Raw genomic sequence first — 20908 nt, 5'->3', positions numbered from 1 at the left:
GTGGGTGGTGTCCTCTCGTGTGATGGTGGTATCTGTGTCGATGATCTGGCATGTCTTGCAGAGGTTACCGTGGCAGGGTTGTGTGGTGTTGTGGACGCTGTTCTCCTGAAAGCTGGGTAATTTGCTGCGAACGATAGTCTGTTTGAGGTTGGGTGGCTGTTTAAAGGCGAGTAGTGGAGGTGTGGTGATGCCCATAGCGAGGTGTTCATCGTCATTGATGACATGTTGAAGGCTGCGGAGAACATGGCGTAGTTTCTCCGCTCCGGGGAAGTACTGGACGACGAAGGGTACTCTGTTGGTTGCGTCCCGTGTTAGTCTTCTGAGGAGGTCTATGCGATTTTTCGCTGTGGCCCGTCGGAACTGTCGATCGATGAGTCGAGCGTCATATCCCGTTCTTACCAGGGCGTCTTTCAGAGTCTGTAGGTGTCCATCCCGTTCCTCCTCGTCTGAGCAGACCCTGTGTATTCGCAGGGCCTGCCCATAGGGGATGGCCTCTTTGACGTGGTTAGGGTGGAAGCTGGAAAAGTGGAGCATCGTGAGGTTGTCCGTGGGCTTGCGGTAGAGTGAGGTGCTGAGGTGCCCGTCTTTGATGGAGATTCGTGTGTCCAAGAAAGAAACTGATTCTGAGGAGTAGTCCCTGGTGAGCTTGATGGTGGGATGGAACTTGTTGATGTTTTCGTGTAGTCTCTTTAGTGATTCTTCGCCGTGGGTCCATAGAAAGAAAATGTCGTCGATGTATCTGGTGTATAGCGTTGGTTGGAGGTCCTGTGCAGTGAAGAAGTCCTGCTCGAACTTGTGCATGAAAATGTTGGCATATTGGGGTGCAAATTTGGTCCCCATGGCTGTTCCGTGTGTTTGGGTAAAGAACTGGTTATCAAAGGTGAAGACATTGTGATCCAGGATGAAGCGGATGAGTTGTAGGATGGCGTCTGGAGATTGGCTGTTGTTGGTGTTGAGTATTGATGCTGTCGCAGCGATGCCGTCATCGTGGGGGATACTGGTGTAGAGTGCTGAGACGTCCATCGTGGTGAGAAGTGTTCCTGGTTCAACTGGTCCGTGGGTACTGAGTTTTTGTAGGAAGTCTGTAGTGTCGCGACAGAAGCTGGGGGTTCCCTGTACGATGGGTTTCAGGATGCCTTCGATGTATCCAGAGAGGTTCTCACACAGGGTTCCGTTGCCTGATACGATAGGACGTCCGGGTGTGTTGGCTTTGTGTATCTTTGGGAGGCAGTAGAAGTCTCCCACGTGGGGATTACATGGGATGAGAGTGCGTAGGATGCTTTGAAGGTCTGGATCGAAGGTCTTGATCAGTTTGTTGAGCTGGTGGGTGTGTTCTTTGGTCGGATCTGCGGGTAACCGTCTGTAGTGTTCCTGGTTGTCCAGTTGTTGGTATGCTTCTTTGCAATAGTCCATTCTGTTCTGTATGACGATGGCTCCTCCTTTGTCCGCTGGTTTGATGCCGATGTTGCGGTTGGTCTTGAGAGCGTTGATGGCGTTGCGTTGTGCTCGGGTTACATTCTGGACTGTCCTCTGAGTGCGGCTGATGAATCTGGCATTGACGCATTTCCTGACAGCTTGAGCATACATGTCAAGCTGAGGGCAGCGACCCTCCGGAGGAGTCCAGTTTGACTCTTTCCTCTTCGGTTGCTGTACCGCGGATCCCTCTGTCTGCTGTTCCGGATCATTGATTGTCTCATTGGGTTCGCTGTTGAAATCTTGGGGTTTGTGGTAGAATTCCCGGAGCCTCATTCTCCTGATGAATTCCTCTGTGTCCGCCGCGAGACTAACGGGGTCCAATTTGGTAGTGGGGCAGAAATTGAGCCCTCGGCTTAGAACTTCGATTTCGTCTGGTTGAAGGGTGTGGTCGGACAAATTGACGATAGACTTCCCTGTGGTTGCAACCGTGGTACCAGGGGAAGCTTGGTCGATGCTGGTGGTGATGCCGAGTTTCTCAAGCTTCCTGCTCTTGGTTTTCATGTAGACAGCGTAGTTTCGTTGCCTCGTCTGTTTGGCGGTATCTCGTAGCTGGTCTGCTGTGTCCTGAGTACAGGTTGAGAGTATAGACTCTATCTTAGTTTCGAGGTTGCGGCGTCTGCTGTAGAGTTGGTGTACGAGATGGTTGCGGAGTGTGCGAGAGACAGACAGGAGGGTTCCCTCCCAGTCGGGGAACACTTCAGCAGTCAGGGACATTCAGCCACCGACCTTCGGGTAAGCGTACTCCAAGGCGGCCTTCGAGACACACGACAACGCAAAATCGTCGAGCAGAAATTGATAGCCAAGTTCCGCACCCATGAGGACGGCCTCAACCGGGATCTTGGGTTCATGTCACGCTACACGTAAGCCCACCAGCGAACAAAAGCTATCTGTTTTTAATACAACGGGTCATTTGCTGGCTTTCTCTGCCTTCCGGATGTTTCTGCCTCTCTCTCTCTTTTTTTTCCTGTTTGTTTTTTTTGTTGAATGTATACTCGGGGGTTCTGTAGGTAACACCTCTCTGTCTGAACACGGTGATTGCCTTGGCAACGGGCAGTTGCAAAGGCTGTCTGTAATCACCATGTATTGTTCTGTGATTTATAAATGCGTAGGCTTTGAGGAGTTCCTGACATTTACCTGAGGAAGGAGGAAGCCTCCGAAAGCTTGTAGATTTCAAATAAAATCGTTGGACTATAACTTGGTGTTGTAAAATTGTTTAAAATGTATTAATGAAACAAAAGGAGCAAGTATTATTAAATTAATTATGAAGCAGCTCAGTGAGTTCGGAATATTTTTTTTAAAAGAAAATAATTTTTGAGCTGCAGCTGCGACTGGGTGGGACTATTTTTAAAACAATATTTTTAATTTGTTATTGTGAGTTGCAAGCTGGGTTGAACAATGGTTCAGGGAGAGGGACTGGTTCTAGCTGAAGTGGTATCTTTTTATTGTTGGTAATGGGGTCATGCTGGGGAGCAGGGCTAGCTGGGGAATTAGTTCTTGACCCCTATTGTTTTTTCCCTATTAATATCATCTTTGGTTCCCTAATATCGCTCGCTGGTGTCTAATATTTCCCTTTGCTCTCATCCACATTTGTAGTATCTACCGGTGGCTGCAGAGCACAATCATGTGGCCACTTAACTTTCCTGTCTGCTTTTCTAATATTGCCCTTTATCTGTTGCCTAGAATGTCTTACTTTGTAATTACATGTGTATATTGAAAATAGTCTCACTAGTATTGTCATACAATTTGTGATGAAAATCTAAATTTTATTATATATTTCTATAGCTGTTATATATTTATATATTTCTCTCAATATTGGTTAGTTTGTAAAATGCAAACTGTTGGATGGTAGTTAAACATCAAGATGTGCAATGCTGTCTTGAACAGATGCATCTGCGACAGGTGAAGATGAGGTCAAGCAGGTTATTCCCTTGTGTTTGTTCTGTCACTACCTGCTGCAAGCCTAGTCTGTCAGCTATGGCCTTCAGGACTAGACCAGCTCAGTCAGTGGTGGTACTACTGAGCCACTCTTGGTGATAGACATTGAAGTTCCCTGATGGAGGAGGGGTTCTTATTTATAATTTACTCCTCAAATCAATAAGGTTCTTATACATTGAATATCAGGTACCACAGATTTATTATACATACAGTACATGTAATAGTACATAAACATACACTTAAAAGTTAATACTTACAACCTAATGATGGTTGATTGGGGATTTGAAGGTTCTGAGCTCAGTATCTTCGACCTTTACAAATCCAAATACTCTTAACAAACAGCTAATTGTTATACATTTCTCTTACTCTCTTCATGTGACAATCCACACAATTCTGCATTACACAATTATATAAAATTTAAAATACAACTCCATATAATGAAAATTTAATTGACTTATCCCTTATCAATAACTTTAGTTTTCCTTACCTAAGAGCTCTTTTTTCGTACAACCAGTACGACTCCCTTACTTTGTTATCTTATCGATAGTTTCACTTGTATTACATATAATTGCTATTTTACCAAGCAAAAATTTTAATTATAAGCCTGTCTTTGATTCAGTACCATTTCGTACCAGTCAATCAATGTCGTGCTGCTACCGAAACACCAATTAAAAAGGATGACATACACTCAGATGTTTTCCTTTGTGGAACTAACTTTTTCCTGCTCTTGTTATCAACTGATTAAAGTTCTCTGCGGTATGCACTGGTATGTCTTTTAATTAGGTTTACTGAAGTGACTAAACTGACCACTGCTTTAAGGTCAGCCCTGGCTCAATAGCCCAGTGGTACTTCAATAATAAAATAAAAACATAAAATGCTGTAAACATTGCGCAGGTCAGGCAGCATCTGTGGAGAGAGAAACAGAGATAAAGGGTCCGATTTTACCAGGGGTGCGGGTTCTCGGCGGGTGGTCAATCGCGCCCGGTGAAATTAGTGGGTTTCCCGCGCGATCGTAGCAGGCAACCCACTAATTGGATCCACTTACCTGCTCCTCCGGGTTCCCCGCTGCTGATCTGCGCGTCGGGCGAGCTGCGCATGCGCAGTACGATCTGTCAGCTGGAGGCGCTCTATTTAAAGGGGCAGTCCTCCACTGACAGATGCTGCAACCAATAGCAAAGATGACTGCATGGAGCAGTCTAATGATGCCTCACCCCAGGTATCAATACATGGGGTGAGGAGGAGTGGGAGGACAGAGATCTTCCACCCGGCGGGCAGGAGGAAGCGGCCCGCCTCCGCCACCAGGAAGGCCTGGCTCGAGGTGGCAGAGGGGGTCACCTGCGCCACCAACATATCGCCCACCTGCACACAGTGCAGGAGGCGCTCCAATGACCTCAGTAGGTCATCCAAAGTGAGTACACGTAGTCGTTCCCCTACACTCCGTCTGCCACATCACTGCCCCCACCCCACATCTCCTTCGGCACTGCCAACACAACTCTGTCACATCACCCCTCATACCCACTCAAACCCCATCCTCATCTTACCTGCACCTACTCACCTTGCCAGTACTCATCCCGCCACTACCACTCAACCTAATCCTCATACAATCTCATGGCGCTATCCCATACTCACCCTCTCATGCATCTCTTTCACGGCCAGTCTCACTCAACCTGCCACCACCTGTGCTGCAGCCACAGGGCATGCATTACATATGTGCAGTAGGCAGCGTAAGGCAAACGTGTCGTGTGCATGAAGGGGATGCACAAGGGTGTTTGAGGGTTTGTCATGGTTGTTACTTATATTGAATTTCAGAACAACTCACATCACACATTATATTGGCACCACTACTGCCATGTCTTCGCGAATCCAGTCCAGTTTGTGCAATAATGCCCGCTCCTGGGTATCCCTATGAGGACCCACCACTGATGCCACCCAGTGTGTCACTGCAGAGTGGGTGTAGGTGTATTTACAGGGCTCTTCTGCGCAGACGACTGAGAGACATCGGGTATGTCCCCGGTTGCAGCCTGGAAGGCTGTGGAGCAGAAGTTCGGGAGGGCAGTGGTGACTTTGACAGCGACAGGTAGGAAGATGGTGCACGGGCCAGCCAGGAGCAGCTCGGCATGAAAGAGGCTGCAGATGTCCACAGCTACATGTCGAATGACTCTGAGCCTCCGTGTGCACTGCTGCTCAGAGAGGTCCAGGAGGCTGAGCCTCGGTCTGTGGAACGTGTGGCGAGGGTAGTGCCCTCTGCGACGCATCTCTCTCTGCGGTAGTCCTCCCTCCTGCTGTACAGGTGGATGTGTCACAGCACTCTGTTGTGGAGCTCCACGTGTCAGAGGTGGACGGCATGGATGGCGAGGCTGGTGAGGCTGGTCATGCTGTTCGCCCTCCGAGGAGGTCATGACTGCAGCTACGGCGGCCCCCATCCACAAGATGTACATCTGAGGGGGTTCGCAAGGTAGGTACATGTCTCCGGACCCCGGGGTAAGTGTGCAGGTTGGTGACTTTGACCATCAGGAGGAGGGTGGTGGAGGCCAAACTTTGTCCCAAGTGACAGAGCGGCCTCCTGCAATGGCTGAGGGTCTCCCCCCCCCGAACTGTCAAATGGACCTTTGCAGCTGCCACAGGCTGACAGCTGCAACACGTCCATTCGAGCTGGGAGTGTTTCCCCCAGTGTGTGAAACAGTCCCATGTTTATCAAAAATCACACACAGTCCCTTAATCAGGTCAGTTAATGACCTGAACAAGCAAAGTAAATACTCTCAAGTGGCATCCCGCTGGCTTTAATTGCCTGCGGGATTCCCACCAGCGGGGGCTGCGCGCGCATGCCGGCGCGTCATCGGGGAACCCGGAAGTGGGCGGGATCGAGGCGCGATCCGGTCCCGCACCTGGATTTCGGGATTTTCGGGGCCCCCCCCGCCGAGAACGCACCCGGTAGCGAGTGCTAAAATCGGGCCCAAAGTTTCAGGTTTAAAGTGGTACTTTAAATTTACTTAAACTTCCCTGCTTAACAGGCAAAGGCTAAAGGTTACTATTACTATAGTACAAAGAGAAATCGATTGCAGTATAGCATTAGCAGACTTCAGGACAGTCTGATTAACTCTTTCCTTACACCCCCATCCAGAGTAAATTCAGTGCCCTTGCTACCCAAAGTGCTGTTCAATATGGAGGAGTATGTTTTTTTTAAGAGAAATGTGTGACAATTGACTGAGGGAGGGCGGTAGGTAATAATCAGCAGTAGGTTTCCTTGCTCATGTTTGAAGCCATGAGACTTAATGTGGTCCAGAGTCAATGTTGAGGCCTCCCAGGGCCAGTCCCTCTAACCCCCCCCCCCTCCCACTGACCAGACTGTATACGACTTACCTCCACCTCTGGTGGGACAGGACATACCCTGGGATGGCGTGTAGGAGTCTGGGGCATTGGCTGATAGGTATGACTCTGTGACTATGACTATATCAAGCTGTTCTTATTAGGAGAGTACTGGCGCACTGTGGCTGCCAGTCACAGCCCCAGAGGTCACTTGCGGTCACAGCGGGGGCGGGGGGAAAGTGAATTCGGCCAGCTGGGATGCCGAGGACCTCATGTGAGTCCGGGGAGGGGTCAAGCGGAGGATCGCGGTTTTAATGTGGAACAGGGAACTGCACTCCTGCTTCTTCTGGCTCTGCATTTAGGTAAGTTTAAAAGAAAATTAAACTTGCCTTTTGGGTCTCCAGCGGTCCCTTTAAGAACCGTTGGTTTGGCACTGTTTGCCTGAGAAAACTGATCACAGCATGCACGGCGCATGCCGATGTAAAAACTAATTTTAAAGGTGCCCAGCTCTCTGTTGGTCCTCGACGCATGTCATCAATTTACTTTTGAATGTTGTTAGGAAAGTATGGATGGAAACATTCACTTTTTGCTAACATTGAAAAATAGCTGGTTGCATACTCAGATAACTTGTCGCTGACTTCAATATAAGCTGCAATACTGCACAGTAGACAAGTAATTCAGGTCTGTCAACTGCTTGTTGCACTCAACTGCTGGTAGGTGCAGTATAAGATGCATGCGGTGCTCACATCACAACCAGCCCCAATAAAGCTGCAGTATAATTGTAGTCTTAAACATTTTGATTTGTGCTGGTGGTACGCAGGAATTTTAAATTAAGAAATATGGAATATTGCTGGTATAAAGAAACAGAATGGACATCCGAGCCACAAATCAATAGATGCCAGATTAAAGAAGCTGTCCACCTCTCAATTGCTGTGATTTCACAAGCTGGAGTTCTGCTGCATTGTGGATATGATGCCAGCCTTTTCTAAAGGAAAACAATTAAGGGTAGCTTTGTTTTCCCTTACGGCGTGGCCTGGTTTAAAAAGCTAAAAATGGCAGTTAACGGAAACCTCCATTGCCTCAATCCCGACTGCCATAATCAGCTTTCATGGATTCTTAACCTTTACAGTCACTTTGGGTTCCCAGTAGAAAATTGGTTTACTGCACCTAAACTAGGTCAATTCTTTGGAAAATCAGGCAGCATTGATATTGCCCATTGGCATTTCCTGCCCCAAACTTCGAAAGCAAATAAATTCCTTAAACATTTAATTTGCTAAGATTGCTGCTAATTTGTTTTTCCTCCAACCTCTTGAATGCTCCTAATCAGCCCATTTGTTTATAAATAGGAATTTGTTGCCAAAACTTTATGTATTTTAACATTATTACCTCTTTGCAGATTGAATCAGAAGTTCAACACCAAAACAAACAAAATGTTCACATTACAACCAGCCCCACAAAACGCGCTTTCTTCAAACATTCTTCATGACTGCTTTTACAGGCGACAATCTTGTGGTTAGAAAAATTGCAAGGAAAGTTGTAATCATGTGAAGGATGTTACTATAATGCAGTGTATTTTAGTATATAACACTGCTGAATGAAAAATGTAACCAAGATAGAAATGGATGGATCAAAGGAGTTGGAAATCCTGATAAGAAAAATAGTAACAAATTAAAGAAGAAAGTAAGAAAGAACTTTTATTTATAAAGTTCCTTTCATGACCTCAGGATGTCTCAAAGTGTTTCATAGCCATTGAAGTACAATCACTGTTGTAATGTAGGAAACACAGCAAGAACCCACACACAGCAATGACATAATGATCCAATAAGCTGTTTTAGAGATGTTGGTTGAGAGATAAATATTGGTAAGGGCACCAGGAAGAACTCCCCTGCTCTTCTTCGAATTGTGCCATGGGATCTTTTACGTCCACCTGAGAGGGCAGATGGGGCCTCGGTTTAATATCTCATCTATAAGACGGCACCTCTGACAGTGCAACACTCTCTCAGTACGACACTGGAGCGTCAGCCTGGATTATGTGCTCAAGTCTCTGGAGTGGGACATGAACCCACAACCTTCCGACCCAGAAGCAAGAGTGCTACCACTGAGCCAAGGCTGACTTCTTTCCAGTTTTACTAATTCCCAGTTTTGGATTCCACTCACATAGACAAATATTTTGCGATTCAAAGAGTGTGTAATATGACTGATCGCCAGCATGAACTTGCTTTGTCATGATATCTGTAGATTGAAAACAGGCTCACTAATATCTTATGTCACAAGTTTATAACTACAGTCAGCATTTGTTAATTTCTTTTCAATTTCTCTACTTAAAACTGAAGCCTTAATCATTATTTTATTATTTATAGCTAGGTGTGTATTTTTGTTTAAAAAATTACATCTTATAGCATTCCAATGAAAACAGCACAGATATGTATTTGCAGCATATGAGTTGGTCCATGTGTAGTTGTAAGGAAAGCTGATTTGAGATTTACCGAAACAATGACATCTCTGGAGTTGAAGCATTGTTTGTACTAAAAATGTTTTTGCAGTTTGTTCTTTTTTTCTAAAAAAAAGAGTAAGAAAGCTGGAACTCAGGGTAGTTTGTAAAACTTGATGGGGTGGGCCATGTGGATTGGTGTAATAACATGTGCCATGCAGTGGTAGAGTGCTTGCTCACATCCAAGATTCTCCTAGCCTGATAACATCTGCAAGTGTGGATATAATCTTGTCCATTCCCAAATTCGGGTCACCGCCTGCCAATCTGAGAATGTTCTTTTTATCTGAACTCTCTCTTGCTCCTACCTCTATTAAGCACCAAATATATGGGACCTCTGTTGTTTGTAGCATATTTGTGGTGCATAAAAATTTACAATAAACCCCAACCATTGATTGTTCTATACATTATTGATATAAAATAGAGTACTGACTTTCCCTCATTTTTCTACCTCTCAGGTAATAACTTTCCTATTTGCGCTTGTCCTCTGGATTATGCTGGAAATGGCTATGGACCTGATGGCTGTGTTCTTCTTAGTGAAGTTTGTCAACAGAACAATCCCTGTGTGAATGGGCAGTGTTTCGTAAGTTATAATTATGCAAAGAGGCTTTGTTTGCCGATATCTTCTTCAGCAATATTACGGAGAAAACGTAATTGGATGATTTGCATTTTTTTAAATGAAGCACGGAGAGAGTTACACATGAATATGAAAAACAGTGAAAGGATTCATTCTTCAGGCATCCACGTTGTATAACTGCACTGAAGTTCCTTTTACTATACCTGTGTTTTTAAATTAAAAAAAATATATAAACAAGGTACACATTGGGTCATGATACATTCTCTTCGTAGAACAATGTGTTGGGTCATACATTTTTAAGTCAAATTGTTTACAACATAGCAGATGTTATCAGGGTGCTAATGGAGGCACCCTGATTGTCCATAAACATGGGAGTGTGGTCATGGAGGTGGCTAAATAATGGCCTTTTTTTCTCTCATAACACAGAGAGGCCTTGTACAGGATGAAAGTTTGAGGGTAACATCTAAGATTTGTATGATTACCATTCTTCCCGCCTCAGGTTAATCTCCCATAAAAGGGTGGCAGGAAGAGGAAGGCTCTGAGCCCAAATGGCTCGGTGCTTTTCTTGCTCCAGGTTTTAAAAAAAATTTTATTCCACAGTATGTGTGGCAATTTTCTTTCACAGAAGAACATTTAGATTTGTAGATTTTTTTTTAAGAGTGACATGTTTTCAAAATTAGTTCTGTAGTTGTAGTGTGAATAGAATCTAATGCAAAATTTTTCCATAATTTCTAGAAGAATTCTATAAAGCATATCTGATCTTCCTTTTTAATAATTACAGAAAAAAAATACACCTAGGAGTGTGTTTCCAGGCAGAAATACATCTTGAGGTTCAGGTGCCAGTGATGAACCAAGTTTCATTACCATCTTACAACATGAGTCAGTGCCTTCAAAAAAGGAAAGCAGAGGAGAAAATTGGAGGGAATAAACATAAATTTCTAACAAAAGAATTTTTTTAAAAGTTACCGTTCATAATTTTTTTTAGTGTGAACCATAGCCCATAAAGGATTGTTTTGCAGCCGTTACATTTGGGCAAGGAATTTCCTTACAGCTGCTCCTGTTCTGCTGCCGTAACATCACCAGAACTGCAGCAGGAACCCTGTTTATGTTTGTAGATGGAGTTTCTGCCACACGTCACATGACGTTATGGCAATGGAAAGGGAGCAGCTGCAAGGAAATTCTAGCAATGGTATTTGGTTAACAGGAAATTACAAAGTTTCTTGTACTAACTCTTTGCTTTCTACAGGCCACGATTTCAAGTTATGAGTGCGTTTGTGATTCAGGATGGACTGGCACCAACTGCACTCAGAATATTAATGAGTGTGCCAGCACCCCCTGCCAGAATGGCGGAACCTGTACTGATGGTGTCCATAGTTACTCTTGTACTTGCACCACAGACTGGACTGGCCTACAGTGCCAGATACCACAGCAAGGTAAAAAGATGAGGGAATGTGAATTTTGTATGTATGGTGTGTGTGGCGGGAGTCCTGGAGATTAACTAACTGCTTTTGTAATCAGTTTTGATTAATGTGATACACACTGCAAAAAAAAACATAAGCTTTAGACTTTATTGCTGCTCAGGGAGATATGATAATCTAGGTTTACCCACCCTCTCTGGTGGACTGGGGGCAAAGAAGGCTGGAAAAGTGCTCAGGGACACGTACCATCACATCCCCGTGTCCCCTGTTTTTCTGTAAGGCCAGTCTAGGTGCATAAAATGTGTGTGCCCAATAAAAAAAAAATTTTTATTGCCAATCCCGAATTGCCCTTGAGAAGGTGGTGGTGAGCCGCCTTCTTGAACCGCTGCAGTCCGTGTGGCGAAGATTCTCCCACAGTTCTATTAGGTAGGGAGTTCCAGGATTTTGATCCAGCGACGATGAAGGAACGGCGATATATTTCCAAGTCAGGATGGTGTGTGACTTGGAGAGGAACATGCAGGTGGTGTTGTTTCCATATGCCTGCTGCCCTTGTCCTTCTAGGTGGTAGAGGTCGTGGATTTGGGAGGTGCTATCGAAGAAGCCTTGGTGAGTTGCTGCAGTGCATCCTGTGGATGGTACACACTGCAGCCACGGTGAGATGGTGGTGAAGGGAGTGAATGTTTAGGGTGGTGGATGGGGTGCTAATCAAGCGGGCTGCTTTGTCCTGGATGGCGTCGAGCTTCTTAAGTGTTGTTGGAGCTGCAGTCATCCAGGCATGTGGAGAGTATTCCATCACACTCCTGACTTGTGCCTTGTAGATGGTGGAAAGGCTTTTGGGAGTCAGGAGGTGAGTCACTCGCCGCAGAATACCCAGCCTCTGACCTGCTCTTGTAGCCACAGTATTTATGTGGCTGGTCCAGTTAAGTTTCTGGTCAATGGTGACCCCCCAGGACGTTGATGGTGAGGGATTCGGCGATGGTAATGCCGTTGAATATCAAGGGGAGGTGGTTAGACTCTCTCTTGTTGGAGATGGTCATTGCCTGGCACTTGTCTGGCGCGAATGTTACTTGCCATTTATGAGCCCAAGCCTGGATGTTGTCCAGGTCTTGCTGCATGCGGGCACGGACTGCTTCATTTTCTGAGGGGTTGCGAATGGAACTGAACACTGTGCAATCATCAGCGAACATCCCCATTTCTGACTTTATGATGGAGGGAAGGTCATTGATGAAGCAGCTGGGACCATGCAAGACATATTGAAGTGAGGGAAACATGTGTCTCTGCTGTGTTTCCCATCATTTGCTCTGTTAAAACATTGGGCGCCAGGTTTGCTTGTTAGGCCTTGGTGCGCAGCATTTAAAGGTCAGTGGACGAAGCCTCTGAGGTTTATTTGCAGAGGAGGCCTGTGCAATTGCTCTGAAGGTGGCTGTGCACAGGCTTAGGTGCTGCAACAGAAGTTTTTTTAAAAATGTATAATTATCAGACAACTCAGAGGCTGCCATATTCTTCCACTTTGCAGTGCCTGCTTTAGCAAGTTTCCGGTCCCAGCTCCACCATCCAGAATGTTATTGGGGTCAGGGGGACATCTCTGTGGTGGGCCGAAGTCCTGCCCCACCATTGATGTATCCCAATCAGAAAGCATCAGCCAGCTGATCTAACTTTTTGGATTATAATTCTTAACAATTAAAATCATTCTTCTAATCTAGAATTCAACCTGTCCATCTCTTGTTGCAAGATACATATTAATCAGTTGTTATTTTGCATTTAAATTAAACTTGCCATTTTAGTTGTTTTCAAAGACAAAACTTCCTGTTGCTGTAACATTTCTAAGGTGCATGTGTTCACAACTGAGAATAACCTTTGAGAAAGAACAGTTTAACAGAACTATGATCTCACTGAAATACAACCTGAGCACTAACCTACTGCGTGTGGCCAAATGTCAACCTTGAGTGTTAAGTTCTGGCTGGTTCAGGCTACAATTGTATATCAAATCATCAGTTACACAGTTCACGCTGGTTATGGTATCATAGCTTCACATATTGCACAACACGCTGAAGTTGGTTAAAAACAGAAAATACATAGCTGGTTGGTCAGTGTCTGACAGAGAAAGATAAAGGGCCCACCTGAAGTATTAACCCATCTTTCTCTTTCACATATGGCTGAACTACAATGCATTTCAGCATTTTCTGCTTTTATTTCAAGTTTCCAAAATTCACAGGTTTTCTTTTATATCTGCATAGAGCTAGTTATTTGGTTCATTATTTTGGAAGATTTAGAATGAGCCATGTACCAATTATTAGAATAGGTAATGACAAAAGGAGGATTGCATTTTGTGATGCCATCAGTTAAACAGCTAGAGTCTATTGCACAGGATGACATCCTATGTGACTGTGACCATGGTAAACTATCTCCCCACATCCTTCTCAACCAGTCTGCAGACTTTGACACGGTTGACCACACCATTCTCCTCCAATGCCTCTCCTCCATCATCCAGCTGGGTGGGACTGCGCTCGCCTGGTTCCATTCTTATCTGTCCAGTTGTAGGCAGCGAATCACCTGCAGTGGTTTCTCTTCCCGCTCCGGCACTGTTACCTCTGGAGTCCCTGAAGGATCTATCCTTGGCCCCCTCCTATTTCTCATCTACATGCTGTCCCTCGGCGACATCATCCGAAAACACGACGTCAGATTCCACATGTACACAGCTCTACCTCACAACCACCTCCCTCGACCTTTCCAGTGTCTCTCATTTGTCACATTGCTTGTCCAATATCTGGATGAGCAAAACTTTCCTCCAACTAAATATTGGGAAGACCGAAGCCATTGTCCTTGGTCCCCGCTGCAAACTCCGTTTCCTAGCCACCGACTCCATCCCTCTCCCTGGCCACTGTCTGAGGCTGAACCAGACCGTTCGCAACCTTGGTGTCCTATTTGACCCTGAGATGAGCTTACGACCACATATCCACTCCATCATCAAGATCGCCTACTTCCACCTCGGTAACATCGCCCATCTCCGCCCCTGCCTGAGCTCATCTGCTGCTGAAACCCTCATCCGTGTCTTTGTTACCTCCAGACTGGACTATTCCAATGGTCTCCTGGCTGGCCTCCCATCGTCCACCCTCCATAAACTTGAGCTCATCCAAAACTCTGCTGCGTGTTTCCTAACTTGCACCAAATCCCGTTCTCCCATCATCTCTGTGCTCGCTGACCTACATTGGCTCCCGGTCCGGGAACACCTTGATTTTAAAATTCTCATCCTTGTTTTCAAATCCCTCCATGGCCTCGCCCTTCTCTATCTCTGTAACCTCCTCCAGCCCTACAACCTGGCGAGATCTCTGCACTCCTCCAATTCTTGCCTCTTGCGTATTCCCAATTTTAATCGCTAAACCATTGGCGGCCGTGCCTTCAACTGCCTAGGCCCTAAGCTCTGGAATTCCCTCTCTAAATCTCTCTGCTTCTCTCCCTTTCGCTCCTCCTTTAAGACGCTCTTTAAAACCTATCACTTTGACCAAGCTTTTGGTCATCTGTCCTAATACCTCCTTATGTGACTAGGTTAAAACTGTAACAAAGATAATTTCTGATACAAATTTATTCTGTAAATTCAGCTGGTGTAAACTATTATATTACTTTTTCAATTTGTAATTTTGGTATCTGTAGAAGTGGAGCTGAGGTATCCATAGTGAAGTTGATGGTATATAATATTGCTTGTAAACATGATAAAATGTGTAATTCATGCCAAAAGATATTGACAATACGAGGGAAAGGCCAAAATAACCTTTCCTCTGGACCATAATGGTAATTTTAAATTCATAAAATCCATCTCCCTAAATTAACCCATCTCAGGGAGTGGGGTCTGAGCCTACGGTTAGGCATTGGGATCTGGAGTGGATGGAGACTCAGCTTCAGCCATCACAATTGGAAAATACTGTGGCACCACAGTCCCAAAAGAGCTTTTCAGCTCTCAAAATTCCTTATATTTTTGGTTCTCCTCTGATGTCTCAGGAAATAGTAATGGTTTCACAGTTGCTTAGGACTCAAGAGAGCTGGGTGAGTGTTTGCAGTGTTTAGATGTATGCAACTGGTTATTGGAAATGAGTGGCTAGAAATTCCTCCATGCTCTACACTTATCCCATGGACAAAGTCCTTGATGTGTCTATACTCGCTCTTTTCCAGAGTAATCCAAAACTAATCCAACTGTCTCACTCTCTTCCCAGCTTCATTTATCGATATAATTTTCCCTTATATGATGCGGTGGTCTCTGCCTGAACCTCTCCCTGTGACAAAGTATCTGCATGAAGAAATTTCTCCTAACCTCTCTCCTCACTCTCTTAGGAACAATTTTAAATTGATGCCCTTCGTCATTGACTCCCTAGTAGTCTTTCCCTATTCACTCTATCAAAACCCTTTGTAATTTTAAAACCGCTGGTAAATCTCCTCTGTTTCAGTGGAAATAGTCCCTGTATCTCAAGTCTTTCCTTATAACTATAGTTTCCCTTCCCTGGCATCATCCTGGCGAATCTATGCTATACGCTCTCTGTGGCTTTAATATTCTTTCTATATTGGGACACTCAAAACTGTACTAGTACAAATTTATCATTATTTATTTACTCTTGTGCTCTATGTCCCTGTTTATAAAACCAAAAGTACTGTTGGCTTTTTTATCTACTTGCATTTACAACAAATTATGTATTTGAGCCCAAGATCTCTCTTTTCATCCACACACATCAGCATCTTTCCATTAAAGATATATTGCCATTTCTTGCTTTCTTTCGCTCCCAAATTATATTACCTCACACTTATCCACATTAAATTATATCTGCTGCCTGACTGTCCATTTCACTAGTCTATCTTTATCTTCTTGAAATCTCTTACAGTCCTACTCGCTGTTTACCAAGCCTCCTACTTTCCTGTCAGCAGCAAATTTCAAGATTATGTTCCCTATACCCACGTCCAAATCATTTATAATTACAAAAATTAATAGTGGATCCAGCACTTAACAGCTGGGGTACACCACTTTTAGAACTTCTCCAATCTGTGCGATACCTATTTACTCTAACTCTTTATTTCCGGTCCATCAACTGACTTTCTATCCATGCGGCTACATTTCCTCATGCCTGAATTATAAAACAAGACTCTTGAGATACCTTAACAACTGCCTTCTATGGCCCAGAAATTCCTGTCGGGACCAAAGTGGACATCTGGCAGGTCTCTGGATTGGAACTTGTAACAAGAGGCAGAAACTGGTTCCACTGGGATTCCACCCCTTTTTTTGGTGAAGCCATTTTCCAGTGAGGGGGCATGGGTGGATCTTCCATCCCTCCTTCCTGCATCAAGGGGGCATATCGGGGGAGTTTCTGGGCTACCCTGGGAATTCTGTCATTTAAACCCTTAGAAGATCTCAATGGAACTCTCACCAACCTAGAGCTGACGTGAGTACCACTGAAGCATTTGAGAAACCCCCAGACAGTCAGGAGCAGAAGATTTTCTGACCACCTTTTTCCTTTGGCCTGGGAAGGGCCTTTGCCGACATCTTGTGAACCGAAGTACCCACAGCTGCTCCACAAGGCTGGATCGAAATGACACCACTGAAGTGTCCTTGGTGCAATGCGTGCTCACTGCATATTCAAATGACCTCATCCCCCTAATTTGCGATGGGTCTGGGCCTCTTTACTTTGGTGGACTTAGGTCCACTCGGCTACTGATTCTATTAGCCTTGGCTCGGTGGTAGCATTCTTGCTTCTGAGTCAGAAGGTTGTGGGTTCAAGTCCCACTCCAGAGACTTGAGCATGTAATCTAGGCTGACACTTTAGTCCAGTACTGAGGGAACGCTGCACCGTTGGAGGTGCTGTCTTTCAGATGATACATTCATAGAATGATACAGCACCGAAGGAGGCCATTCAGCCCATTATGCCTGTGCCGGCTCTTTGAAAGAGCTATCCAATTAGGCCCTCTCTCCTACCCTTTCCGCATAGCTCTGCAATTTTTTCCCATTCAAATATTTATCCAATTCTCTTTTGAAAGTTATTATTGAATCTGCTTCTACCACCCTTTCAAGCAGTGCATTCCAGATCATAACAGCTCGCTGTGTCAAAAAGTATCTCCTCATCTCGCCTCTATTTCTTTTGCCACATTAAACCAAGGCCCCATCTGCCCTCTTAGGTGGATGTAAAAGATTCCATGGCACTATTCGAAGAAGAGCAGGGGAGTTCTCCTGGTGTGCTGGCCAATATTTATCCCTCAATTAACATCACTAAAACAGATTATCTGGTCATTATCACATTGCTGTTTGTGGGACCTTGCTGTGCGCCATTTGGCTGCCGTGTTTCCGACATTACAACAATTACTACACTTCAAAAGTACTTTATTGGCTGTAAAGCGCTTTGGGACGTCCTGAGGTCATGAAAGGCTCTATATAAATGCAAGTTCTTTCTTATTTTTGCTTGATTAGATCTCTGTGAAATGCTTTGGGACATTTTTCAATGTTAAATGCACTATATAAATGCAAATTGTTGTTGTAGTTGTGAAAAGGTATTGGAAAAGGCTTTGGTTTAAATATTCTAACAATTGTTTTTTTAATTGCTAGACCAGATCAAAGTTTATAATGCTACCAGCAGCTATTTGTGAATAATTTAAAATTATAAATGAACAGGAAAAACAGTGATGCTTCATTACTCTTGTTTATACATCAAGTATCAGCAGTAAAGCTTACTTGTCATTTTCATGAAAATCTGTTTTCCTTTAAAATGTTTGTCAATATTTGGATGCAGTTCTGTAAGAATGTACCCCTGCCTACTTGTTGTCCAACAAACTTTATACCCTGCATCATCTGCACCTTTACTTTTTCAGAGTGTGGTGGTCATCTCAATGAAACCTATGGTGTTATTAGTTCACCGGGTTACCCAGGCAACTACCCACCCAACAGAGACTGCTATTGGACCATATCTGTCAGCTCCAACTTGCTGATTACTTTTGCATTTGGGCCCCTTTACATCGGACACCATCAAAATTGCAGCTTTGACTACCTGGAGGTAAAAAATACGAAACGCATATTACAGAGCCAAAATTACTCAGGACCCAGATACGCTGGGTCCCAACTGCATGGCTTAGTTTCCAGGATTGTCTTGTGGGAGCACAGCCTCCACCCTCCTCTACTGGGGAAGATGGTGGTGAAGGGCGCAGGGCAGGGCTGCCTTCAGGAAATCCCCAGGCTAGCAGACCTGATATAAGTTGAAGGTCAGTACGCCAAGGGATGAGAAGTGCATCAGCCTCCTGAAAGGTGGAAGTGGAGGTTTCCAGCTGGTATCATGGCCTGGATCCCCAAAAGTCATAAATGCAATTTTTTTTAATTTTCATATCTGCAGCCTCCTTTTGGGCCTGCTTGGAGGCAAATTTCTCTGTTTTGTGAGAGACTGCATCGCTCTTCCCCACTCCTTGGACCTGGTAGAGAGGCCAGATTTCCAGGCAGCCTGGGTGCATGAGATGTGGCTGTAGTGGTGCAGACATCTGCTGGCCCCATGCAAATTACATGCCCTCCCTTTGACCTTGCATACTTTGGTGGGGTCAGCACAGGAGGGTATGGACAGGCGCAATTAAGCGAGCATATCAGGGCTGTGCACAGTGAAAGTATTTATTACTTTCACTATAAAGTGAGAAGGCATGCTTTGTTTGGTACTATTTCTTTGTATGTAGTGTCTTTGTTTGTGGGTGTGGGAAGGGGGAACAATTCCTCGATACGTTATTTTTGTATGTATGTGGTTGGCTTTGATATTGTGTATGCATATACTGTGTATGGTTTTCTACTGCTCCTGTGTACACTGTGTGTGGTTTGTTACTGCCCCCTCTGTATATAATATGTAAATATATGTGCGCTTGTTTGGCTAGTTACTATTCTGTGTACATGGGGCCAATAATGCAATCTTTGGTGCTCATAGCTTGGCTGCGCATCTGCATCCAATACCCCACATTATTGGGCACTGAGGGCTGCTCAGCAACCAATGCGTATTTTATGTCCTAAGTACCCCAGAAATGCTGAGAGTCTGCATGTGTATTGTGTGCTGGGTTCAATAAGGTCCTGAAAAATTAGGGCTTGACAATGCTATAAAATAGATTCTGTAAGGAAGGCCCTTTCCAACATATTGGGCCTGTGGTTTTACGATAGCCTGATTCATTCGGGCTTGCTGCCCGAACTGCTGTGAATAATTTTATCCATTTTAATGCTTCTTTGCTTTCCAGCTACTTTGCTGCTTTGTTATTTAGCTTATCTGCCACAATGGAACTTACAGGCTGCTTCTTAAAGCTGCACTTCATCTGCCTGTTTTCCCCAGAATATTTCATTGTGTGATGGCTACCTGAGTATTCCTCTAGCTGCTACTCTATATTTGCAGGTTTTGGAGGAGGATCAGAGGAGTTACACCAGACAGGTGCATTTGCACTTAGGGCTAACCCTTATGCTTCCACCCATGTGTACAGAGCCAGACAATTGTACCAGAACATGTCCAAAGACACCTGCACGCAGACTATGGCTGGGATATTGCACCCTCCTTTGATTGGGGTGTATCTCTGGTGAGGGGGGGTGGGACGTAGGGCTTATGCCCTCCAAGGGTAAGAGAGAGGGACTAATTGGATAGCTCTTTCAAAGAGCCGGCACAGGCATAATGGGCTGAATGGCCTCCTTCGGTGCTGTATCATTCTATGAATGTATCATCTGAAAGACAGCACCTCCAACGGTGCAGCGTTCCCTCAGTACTGGACTAAAGTGTCAGCTTAGATTACATGCTCAAGTCTCTGGAGTGGGACTTGAACCCACAACCTTCTGACTCAGAAGCAAGAATGCTACCACCGAGCCAAGGCTAATAGAATCAGTAGCCGAGTGGACCTAAGTCCACCAAAGTAAAGAGGCCCAGACCCATCGCAAATTAGGGGGATGGGGTCATTTGAATATGCAGTGAGCACGCATTGCACCAAGGACACTTCAGTGGTGTCATTTCGATCCAGCCTTGTGGAGCAGCTGTGGGTACTTCGGTTCACAAGATGTCGGCAAAGGCCCTTCCCAGGCCAAAGGAAAAAGGTGGTCAGAAAATCTTCTGCTCCTGACTGTCTGGGGGTTTCTCAAATGCTTCAGTGGTACTCACGTCAGCTCTAGGTTGGTGAGAGTTCCATTGAGATCTTCTAAGGGTTTAAATGACAGAATTCCCACTAGCCTCAGCTGACCTTTTGGCATTAGGGTCATTAGAATTTTGAGGTAAGTACCCTGGCTTCCATGGGGAGTCAAACCATACTATGGGAGTGCACCACCGCCTTATTGGTAAAGGCAGAAAAAGAGGCATCCAGGATGTACGCCTGAAGCAAGTGTTAGGTCCTTTTCATGCCTGTTTGAGGGCCCCGCTACAAAACTGGTGTGCCTGAATGCAGCTGGCACCGGGCCGGCTGCATTCAGGAAAAGGTGGTTTACATGCGGGCTAACCAGCGGTCCTTAAAGGCCCATCAAAAAGGTATGAATATGGGCTCCCCCCCGCTCCACTGCAGTACCGAAGAACATTGCTGGCTCCCAACCGTCCCCCTCCATCCAGGACCTACCTGAGGGCCGCTGCCAGCGACACAGCAATCCGAAATCCAATGCTGATTTGCTAGCGAGTTGCCTTGGAGCGCCCGGCATCCGACCGTTGCTTGCCAGTCTTGTTTAAATGAGACCGGAGGCCCAATATACGGTGTGCA

General features: G+C 45.1%; 1 protein-coding gene across 1 annotated transcript in view; it reads left to right on the top strand.

Annotated features, from left to right (window-relative positions):
• cubn (cubilin (intrinsic factor-cobalamin receptor)) overlaps window positions 1-20908 on the top strand; it is a 347393-nt gene that overhangs the window by 22873 nt on the left and 303612 nt on the right. Inside the window, exons 10-11 of the mRNA XM_068007070.1 lie at window positions 9664-9788; window positions 11029-11215. Of these exons, the coding sequence (XP_067863171.1) occupies window positions 9664-9788; window positions 11029-11215 (312 nt within the window). The remainder of the gene's footprint in view (window positions 1-9663; window positions 9789-11028; window positions 11216-20908) is intronic.

Source organism: Heptranchias perlo, chromosome 2 (genome assembly GCF_035084215.1).
Source record: "Heptranchias perlo isolate sHepPer1 chromosome 2, sHepPer1.hap1, whole genome shotgun sequence".
NCBI classification, from domain to species: Eukaryota; Metazoa; Chordata; class Chondrichthyes; order Hexanchiformes; family Hexanchidae; genus Heptranchias; species Heptranchias perlo.
This window is presented reverse-complemented; position numbering and strand designations above follow the sequence as displayed.